This window comes from Gymnogyps californianus, chromosome 2, assembly GCF_018139145.2.
Source record: "Gymnogyps californianus isolate 813 chromosome 2, ASM1813914v2, whole genome shotgun sequence".
Classification (NCBI taxonomy): Eukaryota; Metazoa; Chordata; class Aves; order Accipitriformes; family Cathartidae; genus Gymnogyps; species Gymnogyps californianus.
Window position 1 is genome coordinate 118,440,115 of NC_059472.1, and position 25,416 is coordinate 118,465,530.

General features: G+C 40.0%; 1 protein-coding gene across 4 annotated transcripts in view; it reads left to right on the forward strand.

Annotated features, from left to right (window-relative positions):
• The window catches only part of TRAK1 (trafficking kinesin protein 1), a 141,632-nt gene that overhangs the window by 81,774 nt on the left and 34,442 nt on the right, over positions 1-25,416 (forward strand). For 3 of the 4 annotated variants that reach the window (XM_050915794.1, XM_050915795.1, XM_050915796.1), the window contains 2 exons: positions 16,376-16,452; positions 19,915-20,031. In XM_050915794.1, coding sequence (XP_050771751.1) covers positions 16,402-16,452; positions 19,915-20,031 — 168 coding nt within the window. In that variant the 5' untranslated portion in view covers positions 16,376-16,401. Of the gene's footprint in view, positions 1-7,457; positions 7,622-16,375; positions 16,453-19,914; positions 20,032-25,416 lie in introns of those variants that run through there. The other variant, XM_050915793.1, reaches the window with a different exon arrangement.

Here is a 25,416-nt window from a genome sequence, read left to right on the forward strand (position 1 = left end):
AAGTGAGCAGGTTAACTTTTTGAATTGGAAAAATTACAAACTCTGGCGAGCACTATCTTCTGGGCCTCTTGCTATTTTTCTGATGTTTGCTTGGGTGATTATTCCTTTATCAGAGCACTGAATGTTTTCATCAGACTTCTGATAAAAGGCACATGAGAAGGGGTAAGGAGTGGCTAAAACTGTACTCTCTGCAGAGTGGAAAAATCAAAATTCCTCATCGATGACACTCAGTGGTAACCTCTAAAACAAAATGCAGCCTTTGGGAAAGTAGTGGTTGTATATGGATTTTATTCTGGTTGGAGAGCTTGGCTTAAACAAGGCAAGTCCAAGATCACAGTGAAGCAAAGAACAGAAAGGAGTAAGGAGTGTAGGCCCAGGGGATGTTGTACATATGTAGTACACAAAGATATTTCATAGTGCTTTGATAACAATATCAGAGGGGACGTGAAGAGTAAAGACGTGTGAAAAAATTTGTACGGGTTTTTATGGTCTTTTGAGTGGCGTGTGCCTCCATTTGTTTCTCTGTACTAGATTTTGGAACCGAATGCAATTTCAGAAGCTTGTTAAACTTGAACTTCTATTATGTTTAATTGATTATTCCTGTCCAGGTGTTCAAAGAGGAAAGGTGCATATTTATTTGAAAAATCTGACCACTTTAAGTTAGATTGAATCCATTATGTAACCTTTATCCTCTAGGTTTAACCCTAGTAAATACTGTAGCATCTGATTAATCCGCATGATGTAACAGGCTGACTTGGCCTGGTTTTAGAAGCTTAAGAAATAGAACAGTTGTATTGTCATTAAAAGCTGTAGCTGATTTTTTTTCCCCAGGTTAAATACAGATAACCTTCTTCTTGTTGTTCTTTTTTATGGTTCTTTTTCTGTCGGGTCAAAAGTGTCATTATGCAGAAGTGTGGCATGCCTGAATGTCTGAGCTAAGAGCTGATCTGCTCATCAATTTTGTCTTAAGGTGTGTGCTGCACTGGAGAAACTATGGGAGTTCCACAGTAATGGAATAAGCAACAAGTGTTGGGCAAGCATTTAAATACCTTGTGGGATCAGGGCCTCAGGAGCACTGTAATGGCTGGTCTGATTCTGGGCTTGCAAGTTTTCTTGTGAGTGCTGAGCCCCCGCCCAGCATACTTCTTCCATGAGCCGAGATCTACAGAGAGTCAGCTAGAGTATGTGCTGGCTGGCTGCTTGAAGTATTTGGGACATTCTCCCGTAAGAGAAAGCAGAGTTTAATGCCTGATAGGGGAAAAATCTCTCCAGTAGGTAAGGCATAATGCTTTTTTAAAATTATTTTTTATTTTTCAATTAAAATATTACTTTTTACATGATGGAAGGATAGTGCTGTCAGTCCTGTCTCAGCCTCTCCGGTGAATGGTAGTCTCATAGGGTTTCATGGAACTTTACGGGGTTTAGCTTTCTTTTGCTTCTCCCAGTTGAAATGTGCAAGAAAGAGAGAAGAATTTGAGAGGTGCGGTGGAAGGCCTAGTCTTTGTCCTTCGATACTGGCATATTAATTTGGGTTTAAAATAGTATTGGCATTTCCTGTTGATGGAGAAAGGTATTCTAATTGTAAGGGAGACAAAAGGCATCTTTATAGTAGAAAACGGAGCTTTTCCAAAAACCTGGAGCAGATGGCATATTTTAAGAGATGCCTGTCTCTTGAATGATGTTTGATTTTTCTACCATGTATTTGTTGATACCAGAGTCATTTGCCTGAGATTCTCTTTATATTCAGTAGAGAGTGATAGGCAGTTGCAGCTCAGCTGACCTGTTTTGAATATCTATTTTAAGACAAGATGAAGCGTAGTTAGAGAGCTTATTTCTCTGCTATACATGGACCCTCCAGAGCTCAGAAGTATATGTGCATTCAATTGTGAATCCCACCCAGAGAGTCGGCGGTACATTGAAACTAATAGAAAACCTCACAAGATATTATCCTACAGAACTATTTTTCTGATTAAATTGTTCATACATTCTTTGTCAGAGCCAGTGGAACTCAGATTTCTATTTAAAAGATGTGACTTAATTTGTTTTGTTTTTTAATGATTATTTTAGCAGCATATGGTTTCTTGTTCTTCAAAGAAAAAACCGCTCTAAAATTACACCAGGATATAAGGTTTTAATGCTATTATTTAACTTAATAGGTAAAGAAGTGACTCTCACTGTTACCTGAGATTTAATGAACTTCTGTATGGACTGACATAGTAATGATGTCTTCAAGTTGCATTTGGTGGCAGTGATTTTTTTTTTAATACCTTGCAAAAGCAAATGAACAAATGCGCAAAATGTACAATTTATAAATCTTTACAAAGACTTTCTAGGGTTGGAATAATGAATTAATCCCTTTACGTAAGGTCCTCTACAGAGTTTATTTTTAGTAGGAGTAGACGGAATTAGACAATAAAATGTCACACTGTATTTGAATCATTGATGTTAACTAACATTACAATAAATTGAAACTTCTGTAAATAACTATGACACTGTGCTTTTTAGATACGTTTTCAGGTATAATATTTTATAATATGAGTGACAGTTGTCACCTTACTTGGCATTAATGAAATATGTTGTGTACGTGGAATGGGGAGGGGGAAAGAGCTGGGTGTGTACTTGAGTAGGAAAGTAGCTATTTTCGTAGCAGACTTTGAGATTGACAGAACCAATGATAAAAGAGGAAAAGGTGAAATTTTTGTAGACTCTTATCACAAAAGGTAACAGTATAAAATCTAGGTTCATCTAGGTGGTTTTTTTTTTTTTAGAGAAAACCAAATAGATTCTTAGAAACAATACACACAACGCAACTTGGGTGAAGAAAAAAAAAAGGGCAAAAAACTGCACAAACTACCAAACAACTGAACAAACAGATAAGTAGATACCCGTAGAAATCTTTATGAATAGTCTTGTCCTCCTGCCTCTTTCTTAGGCCAATATTTTTTCATCCTCTCAATGAACAATGCTTTCTAGAGAAATCCAGGTTGACTTTGGATCAAATTACTTTTCTTGTGGTTTCTTCCATTACTCATTTATTTCTAGCTGAACAAATCCATGCTAATGCCTGAGAGTTCATTGCCTGCAATTCCAGATGACTTTGTGTATGTGCAGTTGGCTCTTTCCTCCTTTTGTTTGCTATGAGTTTCAGCAATTTCTTGTGGAGAAAATAGTATCTTTTCCTTTTTTCCCCTGCCAATCACACTGTGTGCCCTGTTTGTCACACATGCTGAAGCTTCTAACCCCTTTTACGTTTGCCTGAGCAACTTCATCTCACTCTCTTGGTCGTTCCAGCACCCCTTATCCTGCTTTTGCTCTTCTCTATAGTTTTCAACCCCTACCTATATTTTCTTCCTGATCACATTGAAATGTTTTCATCATGTGTTCTGTTTGCAGTTACTGTTTGGAGCTTCTCTCCTCTGTTCTATTTTCCACTCCACTGAAACAATTATCAGCAAGCTCCCGAACTTTCTTTTTAGCTGAACAATAATTAACAATGTTAATGCTTGTTCTCCTTGACCTCTTAGCCACTCTAAGAATGATTACTTATCCTAGCCTTGCTTGTGTTAGTGTGCCTTTACAGATGTGAGACTGTGTCCTGGTTCTCTTTTTTTCTTTTTTTTTTTTTTGATCACTCCTTTAAGGTAGCATTAGAAGAATATTTCATATTCCCTGCTGCAGCTCTTTGAGAGTTCTTGGTTCTCCATGTTTCTTCTCTGTGCACCTTAGTTACAGGTAATCTTGCAAACGCACATCTGCCAGCTCTGTGGGTGGTGCGGTCAACCTTTTTACTTAAAATATACTTAGCTTGACACCTTCTCCCTTACAGTAAGAGCTTGGCTGCTTGTTGGGCATTTATGATGAGTCATCATCTCCCTCATACATTAGCCCCTTTTGTCTCCATCCCTGTGGACAGAGTAACCCTCGTGTTACTGTGGGTATGCCATCTAAATCTGTGAGAATCTTACGAATGCCTGTAGCGTGCAATCTCTGAAATAGCCCTTGCTCTATAGGTATGCAGCTAAAATTCTCATTCAGGTTGTTCTTGTTTTGCTCCTATGTCCTTTATCTCTATACTTGATAAATATAGTTGAACCTTGCTTATATTCATGTAATCGTTGATACCATTTTCCTAGTTTTCTGCTTTTTGCAATGTCACTTCTTTTTCTTTATTCCTCCATTGACTCTGTATTCTTTATCCAGTCAGACCTGAGCTACTTCTACTTGTATGTTGTCTTGATGTGGCTTATATTTCAGTATAGGGGTATTTTTCCTCTTTATTCTGCTTGGCTGCTAAATTTCCAGATAAGCGTTTTCTCACTTCATCCCATTTCATTCCCTTTCTGCAAAAGTAACATGCTGTCCTTTTGGTTGAGTGACAGAAGATAATTTGGGTGGGATTTTGAAGGAGTGGGAAACGTGCAAAACCTGTAAAAATTTGAACAAGCAACTTTGCTTGACTGTACGTCTTAATAGAAGGCACATATTCAATGACCAATTTATCCCCCCTCCCTGAAAAGCCCACCTCAGAACACCCACATTTATTCATCAACATATTTTAAATCTGGGTGCTGCTGTTTCAGCCACTGTTTTTAGGACTTGTTTGCTTACAGAGAATCTCTTTGTTCTAAATGCAGCATTGCTATTATTAGTTAATTGCAGTCAAAATTAACGTGGTTAGTTGTGCAAAAGTCTAGATATTCTTATTGATAAGGGAAGGTTGAAATGATTTGAATGCATTGGAGTTCCTTGGAAATAATGAGTCAGGATATGAGGGTTTGTTTGTATTGTGTCCAGCCTCACCCTCTGCAAACTAGCTCCCGGTTTGTGTGTTTCCTGTTTGATTGCAAAGTTACTGAAGGCAGTCTGTACCTTAGTGCAAGCATCGCATGAGGAATATACATCTGTGTGCTTTAAGCATTGCAACTCACTTAGCAAGCTTCCTGAAAGGAGCTGAATGTCTCTAGCCGCTAATTCAGAGTGGTGATTGCAGCAAATATGCCAAATGTACTTTGCAGTGGCAGCCCATAAAAATAAATGTTCATTCTGGTATATTCTTTAAGTCCCTGAGTGTGTGTTTACAGGAAATATTGAAAATCTCTTTTTAATCTTTCCTGATTAGAATGTATATTTTCAGAACCGTATACAATTTAGCTTTTTTTTTTCCCCTCCATAGCTGCTTATTGTTTGGTCTCTGTTGGAAACCTGGCTCTTAATCTTTAGTGAGTAAATATTCCTGCACTACTAAAAGGGCTTAAGGCAGAATAGCACTAAAAATGAGTTGATAGTGTGAGGGTGGGGAACACATTCCTTCTCCACCCATTATGAATTTGCATCAGCATTTATCATATGCTGATATCAAAATAAGCATTGCAACACTTATCTTTCTCTCAGCTTTTGAATGTCAGAGTCCTTCTGTGCAGCATGAGTTGACATGAGTCACGGTTCAGAAGTCAGCTTGTGGGAGTATTCATTTACTCTCCTTATATTGTCATGTGTATTGGGCAGCAACGTGCATGTTTTCAGTGTGTCACCCACTGCCCTGCTCTCCTTTATAAGCTAGTTGGTTAGCTATAGTGAACACTTGTCAGCAATATTAAAACCATAGTATGTCGACAGGGTTGGCAGGGGTGGACTTTTCTGTCCTAAGCTTTAAAAGGTGCTTCTTGCATTCTCTTAAAATGACTTATTGTTCTGGTTACTCTCTGAAATTCCGTTCTCTAGCTATTACCGAAATGTGGTAAATTGATACTGTATGGCAAGTGGGTACTTAAGATTCTTACTGGCTGATTTTTTTGATTATTTTTTTAAAGAGTTTTGATTCACTGTTACAGGGGAGAAATGAGGACACAGAAAAGCTCTAAGGAATCAGAAACTAGAAGTAATCCCCATTACGTTGTTATTAAAATTGCATCTTTTAATGTCATGATATAGGGAAAAAGGGACAATCCTGTTTTTTCCCCGAGTTCTTGAGGCTATTGCTGCTGCTGAATATTGTAGTAAATTTTGGCAGTCGAAGGTCAAGTTGTTAAGTTTGAGTAGTAAGATATATCTTTATTCAGAAATGAGTGTTCCTTTCCTCAGCAAGCACTTATGTGTATTTCATATCCTTTGGCTATTGTTTATATAAACATTGTTATGTTGTTTGTATATAAATATCAAGAGTTTAAAACTTAAAACAGAATAATTAATCATGATTGTATAAAATTAGTTCCTTCCCATCTCATACTACCACGTACTTTCACACCACTAGAGAAATGGTAACAGAGAAATTGTTCCTACATGACCCTAACTGTTATGTTCTGCTGGCTTGTAATGTTTGTTTGTCTCCCTCCCTAGCAGTTATGTCCCCTCAGAGGGTGATGAGCTGCCTTTGCCTTGCAGTGCCCCCACTTTGCCTGCAACTGGTTTGCCTTGTGACGCAGATAGAATGCTTTCCGCAAGCAGCGAAGGGCGCCTATTTGCCATTGAAAGTAAGGGAGGCAACCTGGCAAACTTTAAATATCTATAGCTGCAAAAAGTTAAATAAGAATGTTAACCTGCCCTATACGTGTAGTCAAGTTTAGCAAACACAACCTGTTGGAAACCAAGAGGTCTCAGTACAAGGAGTTTTGTTTGTTGTTGAACAGAGAAGAGATAGGTACGCCCTTGAAAATGCACTAGGGTGCCATAGGTGGACTTGAGGTACTTCGTTTCCCACAGCAGACAAGAGTAAAGATGATGGTGGAAAACACGGTATTTGACAGGTGATGCGATATGTCACTTAAATGCTTTGTACAAGCGTAATCTTTTTTGTAAAAGCAATAAAAAAAGCTCCCTTCCCCCCAGCCTCATTCTTCACACCGTGGTTTTAGTGTGTGGTGGATGCTGCAGTCAGACCATACTATACAATAGCCACAGCTTTCAAGATCTCTCTGCTGGGTGGGATTGGCATGTGTATGTGCACAGGCTTAGGCTATTCACTACACCTGTGAAATCTGTTACTTGCAGCGTTAGGCAACTTGAGAGGTGCTTTAACTCCTGTGAAGGTGCACACCCTTCACCAGGTATGACAGTCGGAGGCTGGGTCGGACTTCCGTGTTGGTGAGACACCTGTGGGAAGCTACCACTTCACTTGGAAGAGCAGGGGCAGAGGAGAGAGAACCTTGTTGATGTGAGGAGTGCCAGGGAGGGGGCTTTCAGCCCACTTACTTTGTCTGAAATACGCTAGTGGAGCTGTTGAGCAAAAACTGGCTACCCTCAGAGCTGGTATGAGGAACAACATAAATCTTCTAGTAATTATTAGACAGATGGTCTCTTCCCTCCTCCACCCCATCTGCACAACACAAAGCTGTTGTGCTAAGAAGGACAAATACTCAGTCACTCAGGAACTCCCTGGCTGAGCATGTGAGTGAGGAAAGATGGTATCCTGCTTTGTGGAGACCTTGCTTTGCTCTCCCCAAAAATACAGCTTCCGAGGGAATGACTTCCCATCTCCTGTGAGACTAAGGCATCGTATCGTGTCTATCTGGGATAACTTTAGCAATGTCAGTAAACGAAGAGGAAAGCTTTGAGTATGACCATGAAAAGGAAAATAAGAGAGAATGCACATTTAACAGGCAGAGCCTTGATATCTTGGAAGAAGGTACTTTTCACCTTTTCATTTTAAACTTTTATGGTGATAGCACGTGGCAACATATAAGTGATTTGAGAGATGTTTGCAGATTTAAATCTACTCAATTTTACAATTTTTTTTTAATGTGTAGCCAGTACATTCAGATAAAATACTAAGAAAATACTGATATGAATGGGATGAATCTTAATTTATGTAAACGTCTTTAAAGAAGAAATACATGATGAACAGATGTAAGCTATGCAGTACCTTTTTTCTAATGAAACTGGGTTTGGGAAATTGTCTTTCTTTGGAATTGTAATGCATTTTTAATATGTACATCAATGTGTGTGTGTGTGTGTGTTATGGAACTGTGTGTGTTAGGTTGTCATTCCCAACAGGTACTTCTAAAAATGAGAAGAACAGGGCAACAGTTTTGTGCTTATCCATGAACTTGAAAGCACATAGACAGAAATAATCTAAGTTTTGGGTCTTGTGACTTAATCTTTCAACAAAACAAACAAACCAAAAATCTTGTCATACTTTGTGGAAATAATGGACATCTGCAGTATTGCAGACAACTGGCCCATTATGGTGGGAATGTGAATGTATGTGCATGGAAAATCCTCCTGTGCACCTGCTGTATAGAGAGTGTACCCATTCAAGGACTGCTTCCAGCCAGTCTGGCAATCTTTTTCAGGGCTTCAGGTACCAAAAACTAAATGCACCATGTATGTTATTTCATGTGCTGTAAATTTTGCTCTAAAATAGCAGTTTTATGGTAGAGAACTGGTATTTCCAAATACACCAGCTTTACGATAGTGTAAGGATGCTTTGAAAGATCGTTAGCACGAAGGATGTCACCTGCTGTGAATTTACACCCTTATTCACCTCATGGGAAAGAATTCCTGTGTCCAAAGCCTCAGTGGGTGAAATGTGCTCTTTGAATCCTGTTGCATAGGACTTTCCTGTAAAGACTTCCTCAGAATCAAATATTCCACCTGGATTTCAGTCATACGCAGTCAATAAGCTATCAGTCTCTCCTGTTGTGGGTCTCTGAAGGAAGCTGAGAACTTGTGTGTCTGTGCAAAATAGAAAGGTACTGGAGAGAATACTGGTAAAAGGAAACTTTGAAACTGGGGATTGGGGTGGGGAGGAAACTTATCAAGAGAGGCCAACTGACATTGTTTTATGTTTGATTCCTTTTTTTTTTAAGTGATTAAATGGTTGCTGAAATATACATTGTGCTGTTCTTATTCTTCCTGCTGACTTTACCTTTCATCAAGATCTAAGTACAGTCTGAAGCTGTTCTTGTTGATTTGAAGAGAAAAAAAATGTTGAGTTCCATCTGGGATAAATTTAGCCGTGTCTTTCTACAGTACCTTCCTCTCAAAAGCTCAGTATGTATTTGAAATGCCTTCTCTCCTCCACCTATACGTTCAGATCACCTACACACTCAGTGTAGCAGTGATACAGATGCACAAAAATTATATATGGTATTTCTATGTATCTTTGCACGTGGGTGCACTTACAAAAGATAGTATTTCTCTTGGGGATGAGTCAATCCATTCTATAAGTAAAGCAGATGGAAACACCAGCATGTAGCCTTTTCATGCTGAACAAAAGAAACATTTTAGCCATATCTGGCTATAAATCTGGTATCAGAAATGGAAGGCCTGAGAATATGCTTCACTTTAACCATTTATAGTTATTGAAAAGAAGGCAGTAAAAATTGTGTAATTAAGACTTCTTAACTGTTTGGCCTATTCCATGTGCAGAATGTGTACTCATTACTTGTCTGTTATTTCCGTGGTCATTTTGATGTAGTGAGTTTTTTTCCTGTGCTGACATTTAGATCCTTTGACTGCCCTCAGTCCTGTTTCTAGAGCCTCTGTCACAGAACTAGCGTTACAGAATTGGCTCTCTTGATGAGTATGGGAAGCACCTTCATAAAGGTCTAGGCAGAACAGTCCTAGAGTCAGTGCATTGCTTTGGAGTTGTAAATTTGCCTGACAGCAACATGTGTACTCTTCATTTGATAAGCTGGTCTTTGAGCTGACTGCAGTGAAACTTTGTGGAATGATATCTGTTGATAGTGTTGATAGTCTACTCAGTTTTAGTTGATAAAACAACCTGAGCTGTGAAAGGATAGCCTGTTAGTTTTCTTTGATTAGTGATTTGTTGGGTCAGCTAAATCTGAAACTGGGCTGTGTTTTGATTCTTGCTTTTGCAGGTGCAACAGGAAAAGACACTTACCTGTTTAGGACCTGTGATGGCAGCCAGTCATTACTATTGCAATTTACTAATGTAACAGTTAGATTAAAAGTCCTCCTTATCTAAAGTACTGGGTAAATGCAGGCTAAGAATGTAGCTCAAATTTAATTTAAAAAAAAAAAAGTCTTGTGATCACTGTTAAAGTCTCAAGTTCTGGCACTCCATGGGTCTGACTTTCAGAAAATGTAAAATACCTGTTTTATCTTACAAAGACATTGACTAGAATGGAAGCCATACAGGGCTGTGGAATCTTTAAACACTAAAGCAAAGAAAATGGAGACTAGTAATTCTTGAAAGCTTTGGCACAGCCGGTCCCTCCCAAAGAGTTGGAATAGGAAAAGATCACGTATTTAAGTAAGGGAGACAGCTGACAATGCATGGCTTTTAATATGCGCTTGTAACTTCATTTTAGGATTTTTGAAAGATTTACAATCCAGATCCTGGTTTAAGCCTTACACCCATTTATTAGTTGCAAGGAATGCAATCCAGACATTTCTTGACAAGAAAGGGATGGAGGAGAATGTCGAGACAGTAATTCAATGGCTAGTAATCAAAAATCCTGCAAGAAAAGTTTTACTAGTAACAGGAGAGTTATGCTGAGCTGTATCAGTAAATGATATATGCAGTAAGGTGATAGTGAGTCCTCTCCAGGCACTTTTCCTTGTCTCCTTAGTTTCACTTTGTGGCTGTATTTTCAAAGTCACCACATTTGATACGTGTTTATGCTAATAGAAGGAACAAGTATGTGATGTTCTTGTTGAAATTTCCTTTAACTTGATTCTTCATTCATTATGAGAAAATTCGATGTAGTTCATGGTCTGCTTAGAGGAAGTACTTTGAAATGGCTACCTACCTGAGTGTTCGGGCATAAGCTTTAGAAGAGTAATAACAGCAAAGTTTTTTCCCAAACCTGAGATGAAGTAATAACAGGTTTGTATGTGAGGCTTTAATATTGGATTTACTAAGCTATTTGAATACTGTATGAGAGAAATGGCAGTAAACAAACACCCTTCAAACCATAGCTTAAATGGCAAGATAAAAATCTCTTCTTCTGGAAGAATCAGTAACTGCACCTTTATTAAAAGATTAATTTGCAAACTATGCCATTGAAATCACAGTAAGCTAGGCTGTAACATTAAAAAAAAAATCTATTGTCTGTTGAACTTAGGGTAGTTATTTTTCACTGCGCTAATATGTACTTGCCGACTGAGTATGTATTGCTCACAACATTATGTTCTTCCAGACTCCTCCATGGAGCTCGCTCACAGTGTGACTTGACAGTTGTGAAGCAGTTGGCACGCTGTGACTGCTCTTTATCCCTCTAACCAGGGTCACAGCCACCCGCTGAACTCCCCATCTGCCTTCTGGAGGGGCTGGCCTGCTCCTGTGCTTGGGGAGCGGTGGGGAAGGCTGGAGGAACTGCTGGCGTGTTGTGTTAAAATTTGGACTTCTAGTAAGTCATGCCTCAGACGCACAGTCTTCAAGCTCTGGTGACAGTAGTCTCTTACAATTTTTAAGCTCTTTAGATGAACGTGTACTCTTAGGGCCATCTCAAATGTGACAGGCAACAGCAGACCTGAAGCCTCTCCCCCTGTTTAGCCAGGGCTGCCAAAAACTCCTCTTTAGTGGCGGAGAAGCTACCATGTTTATCTTTAAACGTGTAAAATCTTTCTAGTCTGGGTCAGTAACAGAGCTGAAGGCACATTTTAGGTATAATTTTCCTTCAGTTTATTTGAAAGGGAATATCCATAATATGGCACAGTTTCAGAATTCCTCATGCGCTTGGCTCAAGTTGATGTAGTGCTTGCAGTAGCCAGTGCCAGAGCATAACTATCGGTGGCTCTAGAACTGAAGCTGTGATTTTTAGCAAGTGCTTTATCCTTGGAGTGCAAAAATAGCCTTTCAGAAATTAAACCAGTGTGAGCTGAGGAGTCCAAGTCTGCCAGGGTCCCTAATTGCTAATGTTTCCAAGTGGTAGCCGGCAGTAAGGAGTGCGGCTGGTCAGTCAGTGTTACTGTGTGTGTTCTGTACATCTCGACGTGCAACATTTAGGATGCAATGAACTTGCCATTGTATCTTCAGTGTTTGGACAGAGCTCTGAGCAGAGAGGAGGGAGACACAAGCTATTTGTGAGGCAGGGCTTCTCATGACTGATCAAGAATATAGTAGGCCTTGCCATAGTTAAAGGCTTTGGGTAGGGAACTGTTATCAAAAAAAGCAATGTCCCCTGCTGCCACCTTGCCAATAAGAAGCATCAGTATTACAATTGCCAGAGATCTATGCTCCATGAACAGTACTCCCTTATCCTGATGTAGTTTCTGAGGAAATACATTTTGGTAGTAGGGAAATCCCCATGCACTAGGGCCTTTCCTGTTAGACTTTAGGTCTTAGACTTAGGTCTAGACTTAATAGGTCAGTATTATATGCCCAAAAAGGTAACTTTACCATGACATCTTATCCCCCTTCTGTTTCCCAGGAGTTGGAAATAGATGGGAAGAGGAGTAGTTGGAGCTGGGCTTTCCTCTTCAGCCATGGCCGCTCTCTTTTAGTTCTTTAGTTTGTCCCTGATTGATAGGTCTCAAAAATAAAAAGGGGGTGTGCCTCAAGGAGGGGTGCAGGGAGCAGGGGCTGAGGACACCTGTGACTGCTAGCTCCTGTGATTTCCGCCCCCCCCCCCCCCCCCCCCCCCCCCCCCCCCCCCCCCCCCCCCCCCCCCCCCCCCTTTCTTTTTTTCTTCCACCTGAATCCCCTGTTTGGTGGGTGGTGGCTCATTCTAGCAACTCCCAATAGTGGTATTCTTGCTCCCCTTCCTTCCATGGCTGTTTCCTGTTCCTGGAAACATAACTTTTCCTCTAAGCAGCATGCTAGATGGCTGTGTGACTTTCAGGGAGCAATCCAGGAAGGTACATATTTTCCTCCCTTCTTCTGAGCATCTTCAGCTTGGGAATCAGCGCTTTAGTCAGTGCAGAGCTCAGAGCCTGAAAGAAGCTTCTAGTCAGATGCTGCATTAAACAGATGATGAGAAATAAATGCAGAGTACATCATTCAGCTGTACTCACATTGGGAAACACAGGAATGTGGGTACCTGTAAATTTGCAAGCTTTAAGAGGGTATGAAGATGGTGCTAGGTACTTTAAGGCAGAGGAAATACTTGATCTGTGTAGCATTTATCCGTTTATGTGTTTGGCTGTTTAAAAAAAAAAAAAAAAAAAAACAAATACATTGAACTGCAAACATGTACCTGGTAGCATGTATTTAATGCTGTCATGAAAATAATGTGATAGAATTTTTCTTTGTTTCTTTCTCTGTTCTGTTTCCTGTCTTGAATCTGTGACATGAGTTTCAAAGCAGTTACCAAAATACATTTTCGAACTCTGTGTTTCTGGAATTCTGTGGTCCATCCACTTGCTGTAGACTTTTTTTTAAATTATTCTTTCTTTCTTTCTTGTCTAACAGCCTTCTCCATAAACTGAGCGGTGCAAAGTGTATTTGGTTTGGATGTTTCCATGCATCCATGCATTTAGACACTGCGCTTCCTATCACCCTCAAGCAAAATCAGTACTGATTTGCAAGTGAGCAAAAAGAGGTCAGTAAATTGGCACTGTAGGTTTTGTATTACAGAGCATTGTCCTTCATTTGCTCTTGTTTTATCTTTACAGTAGTGTTACCAGGCTCTCATACTCATCAGAAACTCCAGCAGGCTAGAAACCTACTATGCAGAATCCATTAGAGATGTGGAGTTTGTGGGGGGTTCTTCCCCTCCATACTTCACTGATCACAGCTCAAAATGATTATTCAAAATAGTGTGTCTTTTTCACTGCTAGATTTTTTTGAACCCTAAGGAAATAAAAATCACTGCACTAGCAATGGGCCAAATGTTATCTTGTAATCTGTGGAGGCTGAATAATTACATAGTAAAACACTGTTTTGAAGGTTTTTAATGCCTCTTCTGAATTGCTTTCTCTCCCCTCACTTTTCACCTTCTCTTCCTCACAAGCCTGGGTTTGAGGGGTGGAGAGCAACACCTGTTTGCAAGTTTGCCCTCCTTCCAAAAGGAAAACTTGCCTTTTAGTTAGTAGCTCTCTGCTTCTGGTGTATTGTATGTTGAGTGCCGATAGGATGTAGCTGACTGGAGGAGGCATTTTATTATATGTGGTCTGTTGGAGTTTGTTTCCACTTAGACGTTGAAGAGGATGCATAAGATATCATTTCTGCTTTGAAACCCTTCCACATTGGCAGAGTAGTATATGAAGACCTTTGTTTTAACAATGACCAATAGAATTTTGATGGAAATTTTGAGATACAAAAAGAGATCAGGTCACTACTGCTTTGCTAGTAATAAGTCTGTTGTGATAAGGCTGTGGTGTTACCCTGCCGCGTTAAAGATTAAATGGCAAATTCTGAAGGAATAGCCAAGTGAGCAGCCACGTGAATCAACCTTTATCACTCTCCCAGCTGAGTGACTTTATTCTGTCTGTGGGAGCACCGTCCTTTTATCAGCTTGGATGTTAGGAAGGTTATACATTCACCTGAATTAGGATAGTATGAGGTTGCCATAGTCATAATCAGTGGTGATTATTAGTGCTAGGTATGGAGTTAAAATGAGCTTGCTAATGACAATCTCAAACATTGTTTTATAGTAATGAGGAAATGTTGTAACCAAGGGAACTATTTAGTATACAGTTGTTTTGGAAAACAACCTGCTGGCGTCAGAGTTTCTGATAGATGTGTTATGGCATGACTTAATGAAGTTACTATGTTTAAAAAAACCTGCGTTTATGGCTATGTTAATTTTTTTAAATTGTGAATAGTCTTCTGGATGTGACACCGTCTGTCTTTATGTGAAGTTTTTATGGAAAGCTTCTATTTAACCGCTTTGTTTCCTATAGCTGATGTTCTCTGCAAGTTACTTCAATTTTTTCCTGTGGAATCCTGATTAGTCTGCTTTTGACTAATACAGCTTGTAGTGTACAGATGCACTGTATTTTTGCTTGTTCAGTGGTATAGTTATTCTTTATATTGCAATGTAATGTTTGTCAAATTATTACTTTGAAGCGTAAACTTTTTACTGTTGCCACTTTCAGACTTAATTATTTGGATAAGTGTAATTATCTTTTGAATACTTTTGAAGGGCATTCTCTGGAGTTCACTGGCACTACTGACATCACTAAATATTGTAAATGTTTTCAGGATTTGATCCTCAAAAATAGAATTTGAGAAACGGGAAAATAAACTGAAATAAATTGTACTTCTTGCAGTAGTTTAAGCAACTTTCTGATGTTTAAGTATGGGAAAAAAATCCTCCAACGTTTCAACAGATACCCAAGTACTGTTGCATTTGATATATTATTGATGTGCCTTAGTGGTGATCAACTGTATATTTATGTAGATTGTATATTTATAAATTGGGTAGTGATGTTTCCTTAGCATGACAAACTGTCTCCTGGTAATGTTACTGTACTCAATATGCTTTTTCTTCCCCCCTGCCCCCTTTAAATCTTATTAGGCCTTATCTGTCTCCCTCCGCCTTAATGCACGCTAGAGCAATGCTAGCTAATCTGTCAGACTGAGCTTTAACTGGCACTGTCAAGGGTAAATCCCCTGAAGAACAGTTTGTGCTACAGCAGCCTGATAACCCATAGTCCATGTGATCAACTCAACTTCATTAACAATCCCTTTTTTCCAGAATTACAGGGTTTGAGGAATAGGTGTAGCTGAAAATAAAAAGAATATAAGGGTAGAGCGGAAAGTGCTGTTGTTTCCTCTGATTATTGGTGGATTTTTAGAAAACTTGCAGACTGCTAGATAAGTCAGGGTAGCTTCTTAAAGGATCACCTAAGGTGGTAGATGAAACTTCTGCATACTTTCTTCAGTCTTCACAAAACTCCTGGTTCCGCCTCAGTGATTAATCATCTTATCCAGTCTAAGTAAATATTTTTTGAGTGATACTATGGCTGCTATGGTGTGGTCTGGGTATTATAAGAATCGTTTATTATTTTGCATGTGTTTTGTGTTTACTTTGCTGTCTCATACCATAGAACCCAGTTCTTATCAACTTAATATGACATAGTATCTTTATGTTGAACGGTGTTACTAACAGTATTGGAGTTGCTTATTCATGGAGTAACTCTACTGCACGGGATACAATGACTAGGTGACATGATAGAATCCTAATTATGTGTCTAAGAACATCTGTTTTCACTTCTTCCTTGATTATTTTTTTTATAAACTCAAGAGATTCCTCTTCAGAGAAGAAAGTTTTAACATTTTAACAGTTCGTTCTGCCACTGACAAAAGCAAATACTCATTGCAAAAGAGAAACACTAGTATTCTCAGTGTAACTTGAAGCTTTGATTATTTTTAAGGGGTTTTTTTTAGCTTTTGATATACTTACCCAAAAGTTCACATAAGTAGTTTTGAGATGAAAACTTAGACAAACCTAAATTCTTAAAAGGATATTTTCCCCCAATAGTATTGCCAATATGATTAATGTTTTATTTTATTTCCTCACAGTTTTATGTGCTGAAAGAGTGGGCCAGATGACTAAAACATACAATGACATAGATGCTGTTACACGTCTTCTTGAAGAGGCAAGTATTACATCTCTTTAAGGACCCATACACAGTATGAGAAAGTAGTACAGAAATTATATGGTACCACTACTAAAGACTGTTGTAGACTGTCCTCCAACGAGGAGAAATAAGTGCTCTGAGTGTATGTACGCTTTATCTATTGGTAAGGTAAATATTCTAAATAAAGGTCATTTGTTTACCTCAGTCATATGGATTCATTACTTGTGCTTCTTTTTCAGTTGAGGCCATTTAACTTGCTCTTGGCCAAATATTTGCCATAATGAAGGGGGGGGGAAGTCATCTTAAAATGACACATATTTTTACAGTACATGTGAAGCTAATAGTATCATTATTGATGGATTTGTTATCTTTTAAAATTAAAAAAACCCTCACAAATAGTCTTGTATTCATAATTATCTCAGATAATGTCTTTCCAGAGAAGTGCATAAACACAAAATTAGAAAATATCTAATACTCCATTAGTCTCCAAGCCTTTTCTTCTTTGCCTTATGTTTGGTTCATTTGTGGGTTTTTTTAATACCATTATTATGTAAATTGTTATTACTGTAATCCTTGGCACTCAAGAAATGTCAAAAAGCAACTGTTAAGCTACAATGCTTATGTTCAGTAAATATCATGATAAATTGCTTGACTGAAATTAGCTGCTTTTCTGCAGTAAACTTGAGCAATGATTTTCCAAATAATGTTTATGAAGAATTCTTTAGGTCAAAACTGTTACAATTGTATTAGTTCATGGCTGAGAGTAATTTAATCCTTCATATTTATTTGCTTGCTTATTGCAATAGCAATGTCAAAAATGGGGTCTGTCTAGCCAAGATATATTGGGTGGTCTGTTCTTCCTCTAATTCTGCAAGGAAACAAGCATGGGAATGCTCACATCTCCCACCTATGCTTGATACATCTCATTGCAGTACAAAGTCCTGCATTTTGTGCTTTGAGCTGAACTCATTTAAACAACTCTTTATGAAATATCAGTTATAACTGATGCTTTACCTAAAAGACTTGTCCTGGAATAATCCATTAACTTGTAGTTAGTCTGTTGCCTGTTTGTGTCCTGTTTCCTTTGTCTTGTTTGGCTGAGATTTACTTGCATTTGTTTCCATGGCTCCTTCTAGCAATGATGCAGCATTCTGTTTCCTCCCCTGAGTCCATGTAGCCAAATGTCTACAGATCCAGAAATCACACTCATGGGAGCAATGCTAGAAGGACTTGCTGAGCCAGTGTTTTAAAGCTTCTAGTGTACTTCCCTATCTGGATGATAACAAAGGAAAAACAGGGGAGCATGTAATAGGTGAACCTTTAATGAACCAAATACTTTCAGTGAGCTTTTTTGTTTTATTTGGCCATCATTTCTGATTGAGTCACTCTATTCCTAGGCAGACAGGCACTTACAGTTCCTTTCTCTGTTCTTCAAATGATGGTTATCACAAGAGATTACATCCATTTGCAGAATTTCAGGTGTAACTCCTTCTGCTACCTTCACACACACAAGCGAGGAAAAAAAAAAAAAAAACCCCAAACCTACCCCTTGTCTGTTCTTCTTGTTGGCAAGCTTCAAATGATTGTATTACAAAGTTGGCAGGGTGAAAGGTGCAGTATTTTGGGGGGAGATAGGAAAGAGAAGATCTCAAAACAACATCTGTGCAGATATTTTGAAAATCTGTGCCTGTTGCCCTGAAACTAAGCACAGGGAGTTATACCAGGCCTGCCTGGGTATGTGGTAAGAGTAGGAGCAGATTCCTCTGTGAACCTGCTTTCTCATCCCTTTCTGATGATAATGTAAATGTGTCTGTCTTCAGTACTGTTTTTTACACATTACTGTAATAGTCACAGTGATAAGGAACTGATTTAAGAGGCCTGACCCCAAACTGAGATTTAGAGCTGAATTGCTAAAAATTGTGTAGGAGTATCTAGGGAGGTTAATTAAAGAGCCTGGAAATACACTTACGTTCCTCAAATTTGAGGTTAGAAACCTTGCTGCTAGATAGCTCTTCCTCTGCAGAGTCAAAGTTGCAGCAATATATTTTTTTCCGCTTCTTATTTATGAAGTGAGCCAAATTACTAAACAATAAGTTGGCTTGATACGTAAACAAAACGTTTTTTGGTTAACTTTGTGGGACCTATTGTTCTGAAAGATTGTACATAAGATTATATAAAGATTTTATGGCTAGATAATCCCAGTAGCTTTCAATGCAAATATAAGCCTGACCTTCAGCAACCATTTGGAAAATACTATTTGTAGATACAGCAGTGATTAATAGTCTCTCTTTTTATTTACTGATTATAACATAACTTCCTTTTTTTCCCCACTATGAAAGCCTCTTCATGCAAATTCATTGACTTCAAATCCATGTAATCAGTAGCTGTAGGTTTTGTAGGCTTTGTCATTAATGTATACATGACATAAGGTAGCTTTTAGTCATAAAATCTGGATGGCTGTCAAGGGCAGTAAATAAGCCCCAAACAGTATTTTCAGTGACAGGGAGAAAACTCTTGCTCAAATGGTGTTGAACTAAAGGTAAGTGGGGAGTTAATCTTAGCGCCATTTTCCCACTATTTTAAAGACCTAGTAATTGAGTAAGAAAATGATAAATAGAAATGCTTAATGAACAGCACAAAGTTTTATGCAGTTTATCATCCTCTCCCAGGCAGATTACAACCACATGTCTCAGCTTTGCAGAAGCTGAGACACATATAGGTACATCTCATCAACAGGATAAGCTTCTAGTTTTTATCGGTGCATGTGGTGAACTGTCTAGATGGGTTATTTCCAATTCTGTCCTCATAGGGAAGGGGGAAGAAGGGGCCAAGAATGGCATGAGAGTAACCACTTAATGTAGATTTGGGCATCTGCAAAAAGGAAAGGGATAGGATTTGTTTTTATATGAAAGCACTAATGGATGTACGTACAAGAAGAAGATAGGAGCTGAACATGTGGTGGAATTGGCTTCTGCTCCTCCACAGCTTACTGCCTTTTATTTCAAAGTGGAGCAAGTGGAAACTGAAGAATGCTTTGAAATGCCTAAGTTCTCTGGTATTTTTACCGTGCTTCTGAATTCTTTAGAACGTAACCTCTAAAGCTCTGTGGTTGCATTCTGCAAATGGTATAACAAGATGATGGAATAGTTTTCCTCAGTAGTTGCTCAAACAAAGCTGTAATAGAGAACCGGATCTGGTTTCACTTACGTTGTTTTACTCTAGACCTTGAAGCTGTGCTTTCATGTGTATGGTTCAATAACTCTGTATGGGTCAGTCTTTTCTGAATAATGTGGGTGTAACATAAGCAGGAATAGAAAAAGGAAACTAGCAAAAAACAACCAAACAAACCCTCACAGAAGGAAAAGGTCTTTTTATTGTTTAAGTACTTGTTCCTTCCCTTTCATGGCAATTTTACCCTCCCTCTGATCCTTTGGTGAATAAAAAATTTGAAATTAGCTTTCTTTTCTTAATGCTTCACAGAAAGAACGGGACTTAGAATTAGCTGCTCGGATTGGCCAGTCGCTGTTAAAGAAGAATAAATCACTGACGGAAAGAAATGAGTTCCTGGAGGAGCAAGTAGAACACATCAGGGAAGAGGTAAGATTTTTATGCCTGTGTATTAGGTTTGCATGGCAAGATTTTGGTAGCGGGGGGAGCTACAGGGGTGGCTTCTGTGAGAAGCTGCTAGAAGCTTCCCCTGTGTCCGATAAAGTTAATGCCAGCGGGTTCCAAGACGGACCCGCCGATGGCCAAGGCCAAGCCACTCAGTAACAGTGGTAGCGCCTCTGTGATAACATATTTAAGAAAGGGAAAAGAAGTTCCAGGGGAGTTGCAGTTGCAGCCAGAGAGAGCAGAGTGAGAAGATGGGAGAGAAACAACTTCACAGACACCAAGGTCAGTGAAGAAGGAGGGGGAGGAGGTGCTCCAGGCGCCGGAGCAGAGAGATTCCCCTGCAGCCCGTGGTGAAGACCATGGTGAGGCAGGCTGTCCCCCTGCAGCCCATGGAGGTTAATGGTGGAGCAGATATCCACCTGCAGCCCGTGGAGGACCCCCTGCCGGAGCAGGTGGATGCCTGAAGGACGCTGTGACCCCGTGGGAAGCCCGCGCTGGAGCAGGCTCCTGGCAGGACCTGCGGCCCCGTGGCCCCGTGGAGAGAGGAGCCCACGCTGAAGCAGGTTTGCTGGCAGGACTTGTGACCCCGCGGGGGACCCACGCTGGAGCAGTCTGTTCCTGAAGGACTGCACCCCGTGGATGGGACCCATGCTGGAGCAGTTCATGAAGAACTGTTGCCCGTGGGAAGGACTCACGTTGGAGAGTTCGTGGAGGACTGTCTCCCGTGGGAGGGACCCCGCGCTGGAGCAGGGGAAGAGTGTGAGTCCTCCTCCCCCTGAGGAGGAAGGAGCGGCAGAAACGACGTGTGATGAACTGACCCAAACCCCCATGCCCCGTCCCCCTGTGCCACTCGGGGCAGGGGGGGAGGAGGTAGAGAAAATCAGGAGTAAAGTTAAGCCTGGGAAGAAGGGAGGGGTGGGGGAAGGTGTTTTAAGATTTGGGTTTATTTCTCATTATCCTGCTCTAATTTGACTAGCAATAAATTAAAGTAATGTTTTCCCCAAGTCGAGTCTGTTTTGCCCGTGACGGTAATCGGTGAGTGATCTCCCTGTCCTTATCTCGACCCACAAGACTTTAGTTTTATGTTTTCTCCCCTGTCCAGTTGAGGAGGGGGAGTGACAGAGCAGCTTTGGTGGGCACCTGGCATCTAGCCAGGGACAACCCACCACAACCTGAGTGCTGTATCTGCAGTGATGGGGAGAATTTTCCTTCTAGTTTCACCTTGTCCGTACTTAATTTTCTTGGGCATCCTGTCCATAGCAGGTCAGTCTGTGTTGCAGCAGTTTGGTCAGCCATTTTTATAGCATGTATGCTTTTAGAAATGTGATCAAAAAAGTAATTTGACCTGTTGGCTCAAATCAGGTGATTGGAGGAAAAGAAAAAACTTCAAGCCATTGAATTTTGCTCTGCCTCAGATTTCATTTTCCTCTGAAACCAGCTGCTCTTTTCATTTTGAGTCTCTATATCCACTGTTTTCTTCTACCTGTTCTGTCCTTGTTCCCCTGCTTTATGCATAATTCCCCTCTGTTTTGGTTATCTCGCTAATCACTCTCCCTTCTCCTGCCTCCCTTTGTGTGCAGCTCTTTCTTCTTGTTTCTCCCCTGAATCTTTCGCAGTCCTCACTTGTTTCTTCCTCGCCGACTGATGCTTAATTGCTTTTTCCCAAATGCTTTTCTATTCATACCTGAGTTAAATTTTAGCTCTTAGAACATAGCATTTGAATGCTGGGAGTGCTTCCCTTTACTTCTCAAACTGAGTATGATATGGGTACCACGTATAAAGTAAATCACTTCTTGTATTCATGGAGATTTCAGTAGTGCATGCTCACTGAAATCACGTGCATTCTGCCTTTTCCAAGCTGGGCCAACTTCATAGACTTGTGTTAAGCTTCCATTGTTCAGATGGGTCAGGATATATTTTAATGATTGGTAATTTTTATTCAGCATGCTCTGTAAGTATGAACTTGTCAATGTTAGGAAGCATTGGGTTATATTGGAAAGCAAAGGGTTATAGACTGAGACTTGCTACCTTCTGTATAGATTGTTGAGATCTTACAGCTTCTTGTGATTTTGCTGTATCTCTTTCCAGGGAACTGTGATAGAATCTGTTGAAGCATGGATCGGTAGCCTGCTGCAGTACATACATGTGTCTGAGTTTGACTGCAGTAATAATGTTTTAGACATTTGATGAGCACGTTTAAAATATAATATGATGGTGCATGTGTTTCTCAATTCATAGAATCGTAGAATGGTTTGGGTTGGAAGGCACCTTTAAAGGTCATCTAGTCCAACCCTCCTGCAATGAGCAGGGACATCTTCAACTAGATCAGGTTGCTCAGAGCCCCGTCCAACCTGACCTTGAATGTTTCCAGGGATGGGGCATCTACTACCTCTCTGGGCAACCTGTTCCAGTGTTTCACCACCCTCACCATAAAAAATTTCTTCCTTATATCTAGTCTGAATCTACCATCCTTTAGTTTAAAACAGTTATCTTTGTCCTATCACTACAGGCCCTACTAGAAAGTCTGTCCCCATCTTTCCTATAAGCCCCCTTAAGTACTGAAAGGCCGCAATAAGGTCTTCCCAGAGCCTTCTCTTCTCCAGGCTGAACAACCCCAACTGTCTCAGCCTTTCTTCATAGGAGAGGTGTTCCATCCCTCTGATCATTTTTGTGGCCCTCCTCTGGACGTGCTCAAGCAGGTCCATGTCTTTCCTGTACTGAGGACTCCAGAGCTGGACGCTCACCAGAGTGGAGTAGAGGGGAAGAACCACCTCCCGTGACCTGCTGGGCCATGCTTCTTTTGATGCAGCCCAGGATATGGCTGGCTTTCTGGGCTACAAGTGCACACATTGTGATCTATAAAACAAACCAGAAAACTTACATTGTTTCAAGTAACACCTTATGTCTTCCAGATACCATTGAATTTTTAATCTAATATTTATACAGTTGCTATTTCTTACTGTATTCCTCTGAATGGGTATTTGGATGCTATAGGTACTGCCAGATTCTTGATAGATGTATCTTGGATGGAACCATACAGGATGCTTTAAAAGACCTCTTTATCCGTAACTACAAGTGTCACTAAACTCTGACTTACTAACTGAGCTAGGGGCAGATGTTGACAGTGACCTTGGTTTGTGAATCTCGTCCGTATGTAGCTTTGAGCAAGAGAAAGAGAAGTCTCACGGTTGTAGAGCGAGCAGGAGAACAATGAACCACAGTGGATTCAAAACTTTTAAAATGGCTCCTAATAAAACTGCTCAGGCATGTGAGGTGTTGAATTATATCAGAGATGGGCTGATGAATAAAGCATGGATGAAGGGATCTCAGATGTGCGATAAATGGTGGTGGAGCACACACACAGAAATAATATCCTTTGGTGTGGCCTACCCTTTTTGGCCAGGAAAACTAGTTCTCTTCTGTCCCAGAGGAGTGCTGTTGCTTGCTGCCCAAGTCCCATCATGTGGCAGACCAATTTATTTGTGCATTCGTCAATATGGCATTTACTAGGCACGTGCATACTGACTGGGCAGGGCAGTGCATTCATACCATACATCCAGAATGGAAGATTTGATTGAGGAAGGTGGAGGACAGGGATGGGCTGCCTCTGTCCAGGTCTATTTTTATTTAGAGGGACTCAGGAGCAGCATTAGGAAAAGTGCCACCAGAAATAAGCTTCGTACCAGGTGGCTTGACATGTTGGGCCATATGTTCTATCAACACCCATCTTTCACACATTCATTTTGACTCCTTCAGAAATTGATGCTTTTGAGGCAGAGCTCATCAGGCTTTAAAGTCATGACACTTTTGTATGTTGAAAATCTGTCTTTAGTAGGTTTCAGATTTTCCATTAATGCTGAATTTTGAATATTTGAACAGAATGGTAACTAAGACAACTGTCTCTAAGGGCGAGAGATAAGAGAATTTATTTGGTGCTTTTTAAATTCTGTAAAAACAGCCTAAAAATGGTTTGTCTGGGGGATCTGTGGTTTCTGTAATATATAGACAAGATCTTTCTGGTGTGTGGTATAAAGTTAAGGTTTTATTGGTATATGTATGATGGCATGAATAATTTAGCTTTACATCTCTTCGACTTACCAAACTTGTCCTGACAAAACCTTCTGGCCATCCCATTAAGTAGCTCAAGTTTTTCTGTGTCCTTGTAACATGCCACGTTCATAGGTACATGTCAAGGTAATATAGACCTGTGCAAAATGCATTAGATTCTTGGGTTTGTCTTTTGAGTTTGTATTGTTAGGTGCTGCTTAGATTTAGGAAGGGGCTGTGATCATGTTCAATAAAAACTGATGGAACTGAGACTTTTCCTGTAGTGCACTAGAGAACAGTAGGTGAGTGCACTGAAGCAAGCACTGTACTGCGTGCAGAGACACTTTAGTCTCAGCTTACTGTTTCAGAAATACATACTAGAAGCATAAACGTTATACTGAGAAAACTTTCTTAATTGTAAATTGTTTTGGTTGCAGAGATGAGTGTCCACCTTTTCAGCAGCAGAAATGTAGTACCCAGGTACAGTGTGTCTACCTGCTGTTGTATTACCATGTTCAGGAAGAACGCTGCAGCTCCATTCTCAAGATGTGTCCCTTTTCACTGGGATGGTGCTACCTACAGTTTAATGTTGTCTTCTTTGAAATTAGAGCTTGGTATCAAAGCAGTGTAAACTGTTACAATGTGAACTGTGTTTGGAAAGGAGTAGGTCATTAGGTTTTAGCTTCTCCTGATCTTTCTAAATTTCCCAGTTTACGCTTCTTTTTCCTCTTCAGATTTTGTCGTGTTTCTGAAGCTAAAAAGGCAGTACTTCAAACATAGTGTCAGTCCTCAAATAACACCACCTGAAACCTGTGGTAACATCTGAGTAATACAGCCCTTCAGTCCTGTTGTTCTAGTTACAGGTCACATATCAGAGTTTGTGTTTTGGTGATAGCTGGTTTTAAAGTCCAGGTTTGATTTTGTTCTGTGTAAAGTGAGAGGAAAGGAAAAGCTGAATTACAATCTGGAATGGTGGCTTAGAAAAGGAAACATTGGTTTTGGTTGGAAAGGTAGAAATGCTCTTTGTCTTGGTACTAGCGTGCATGTTATTTACATACAGTGTAACTGGGTGTCTTCATTTTAAGTGAATAATTCCAACCTGTTAAGCATTTAGTTGCTGTCAATCAGGAAGACAATCAGCTGGACTCTTGAAACAGTTGTTCGTGATTCGGTAAGGATTGTCCCTGCAAGCTAGGTCCTATGTCTCTAAGCTGTTGTGCTCTACGTGAGAATCCTTCTATGTTCTACCTCAAATTATTTCTAAGATAGGTGCAGCTATTTCATGACATAGTTCTGAAGCTGAGTGAAGCTTTCAGGGCAGTG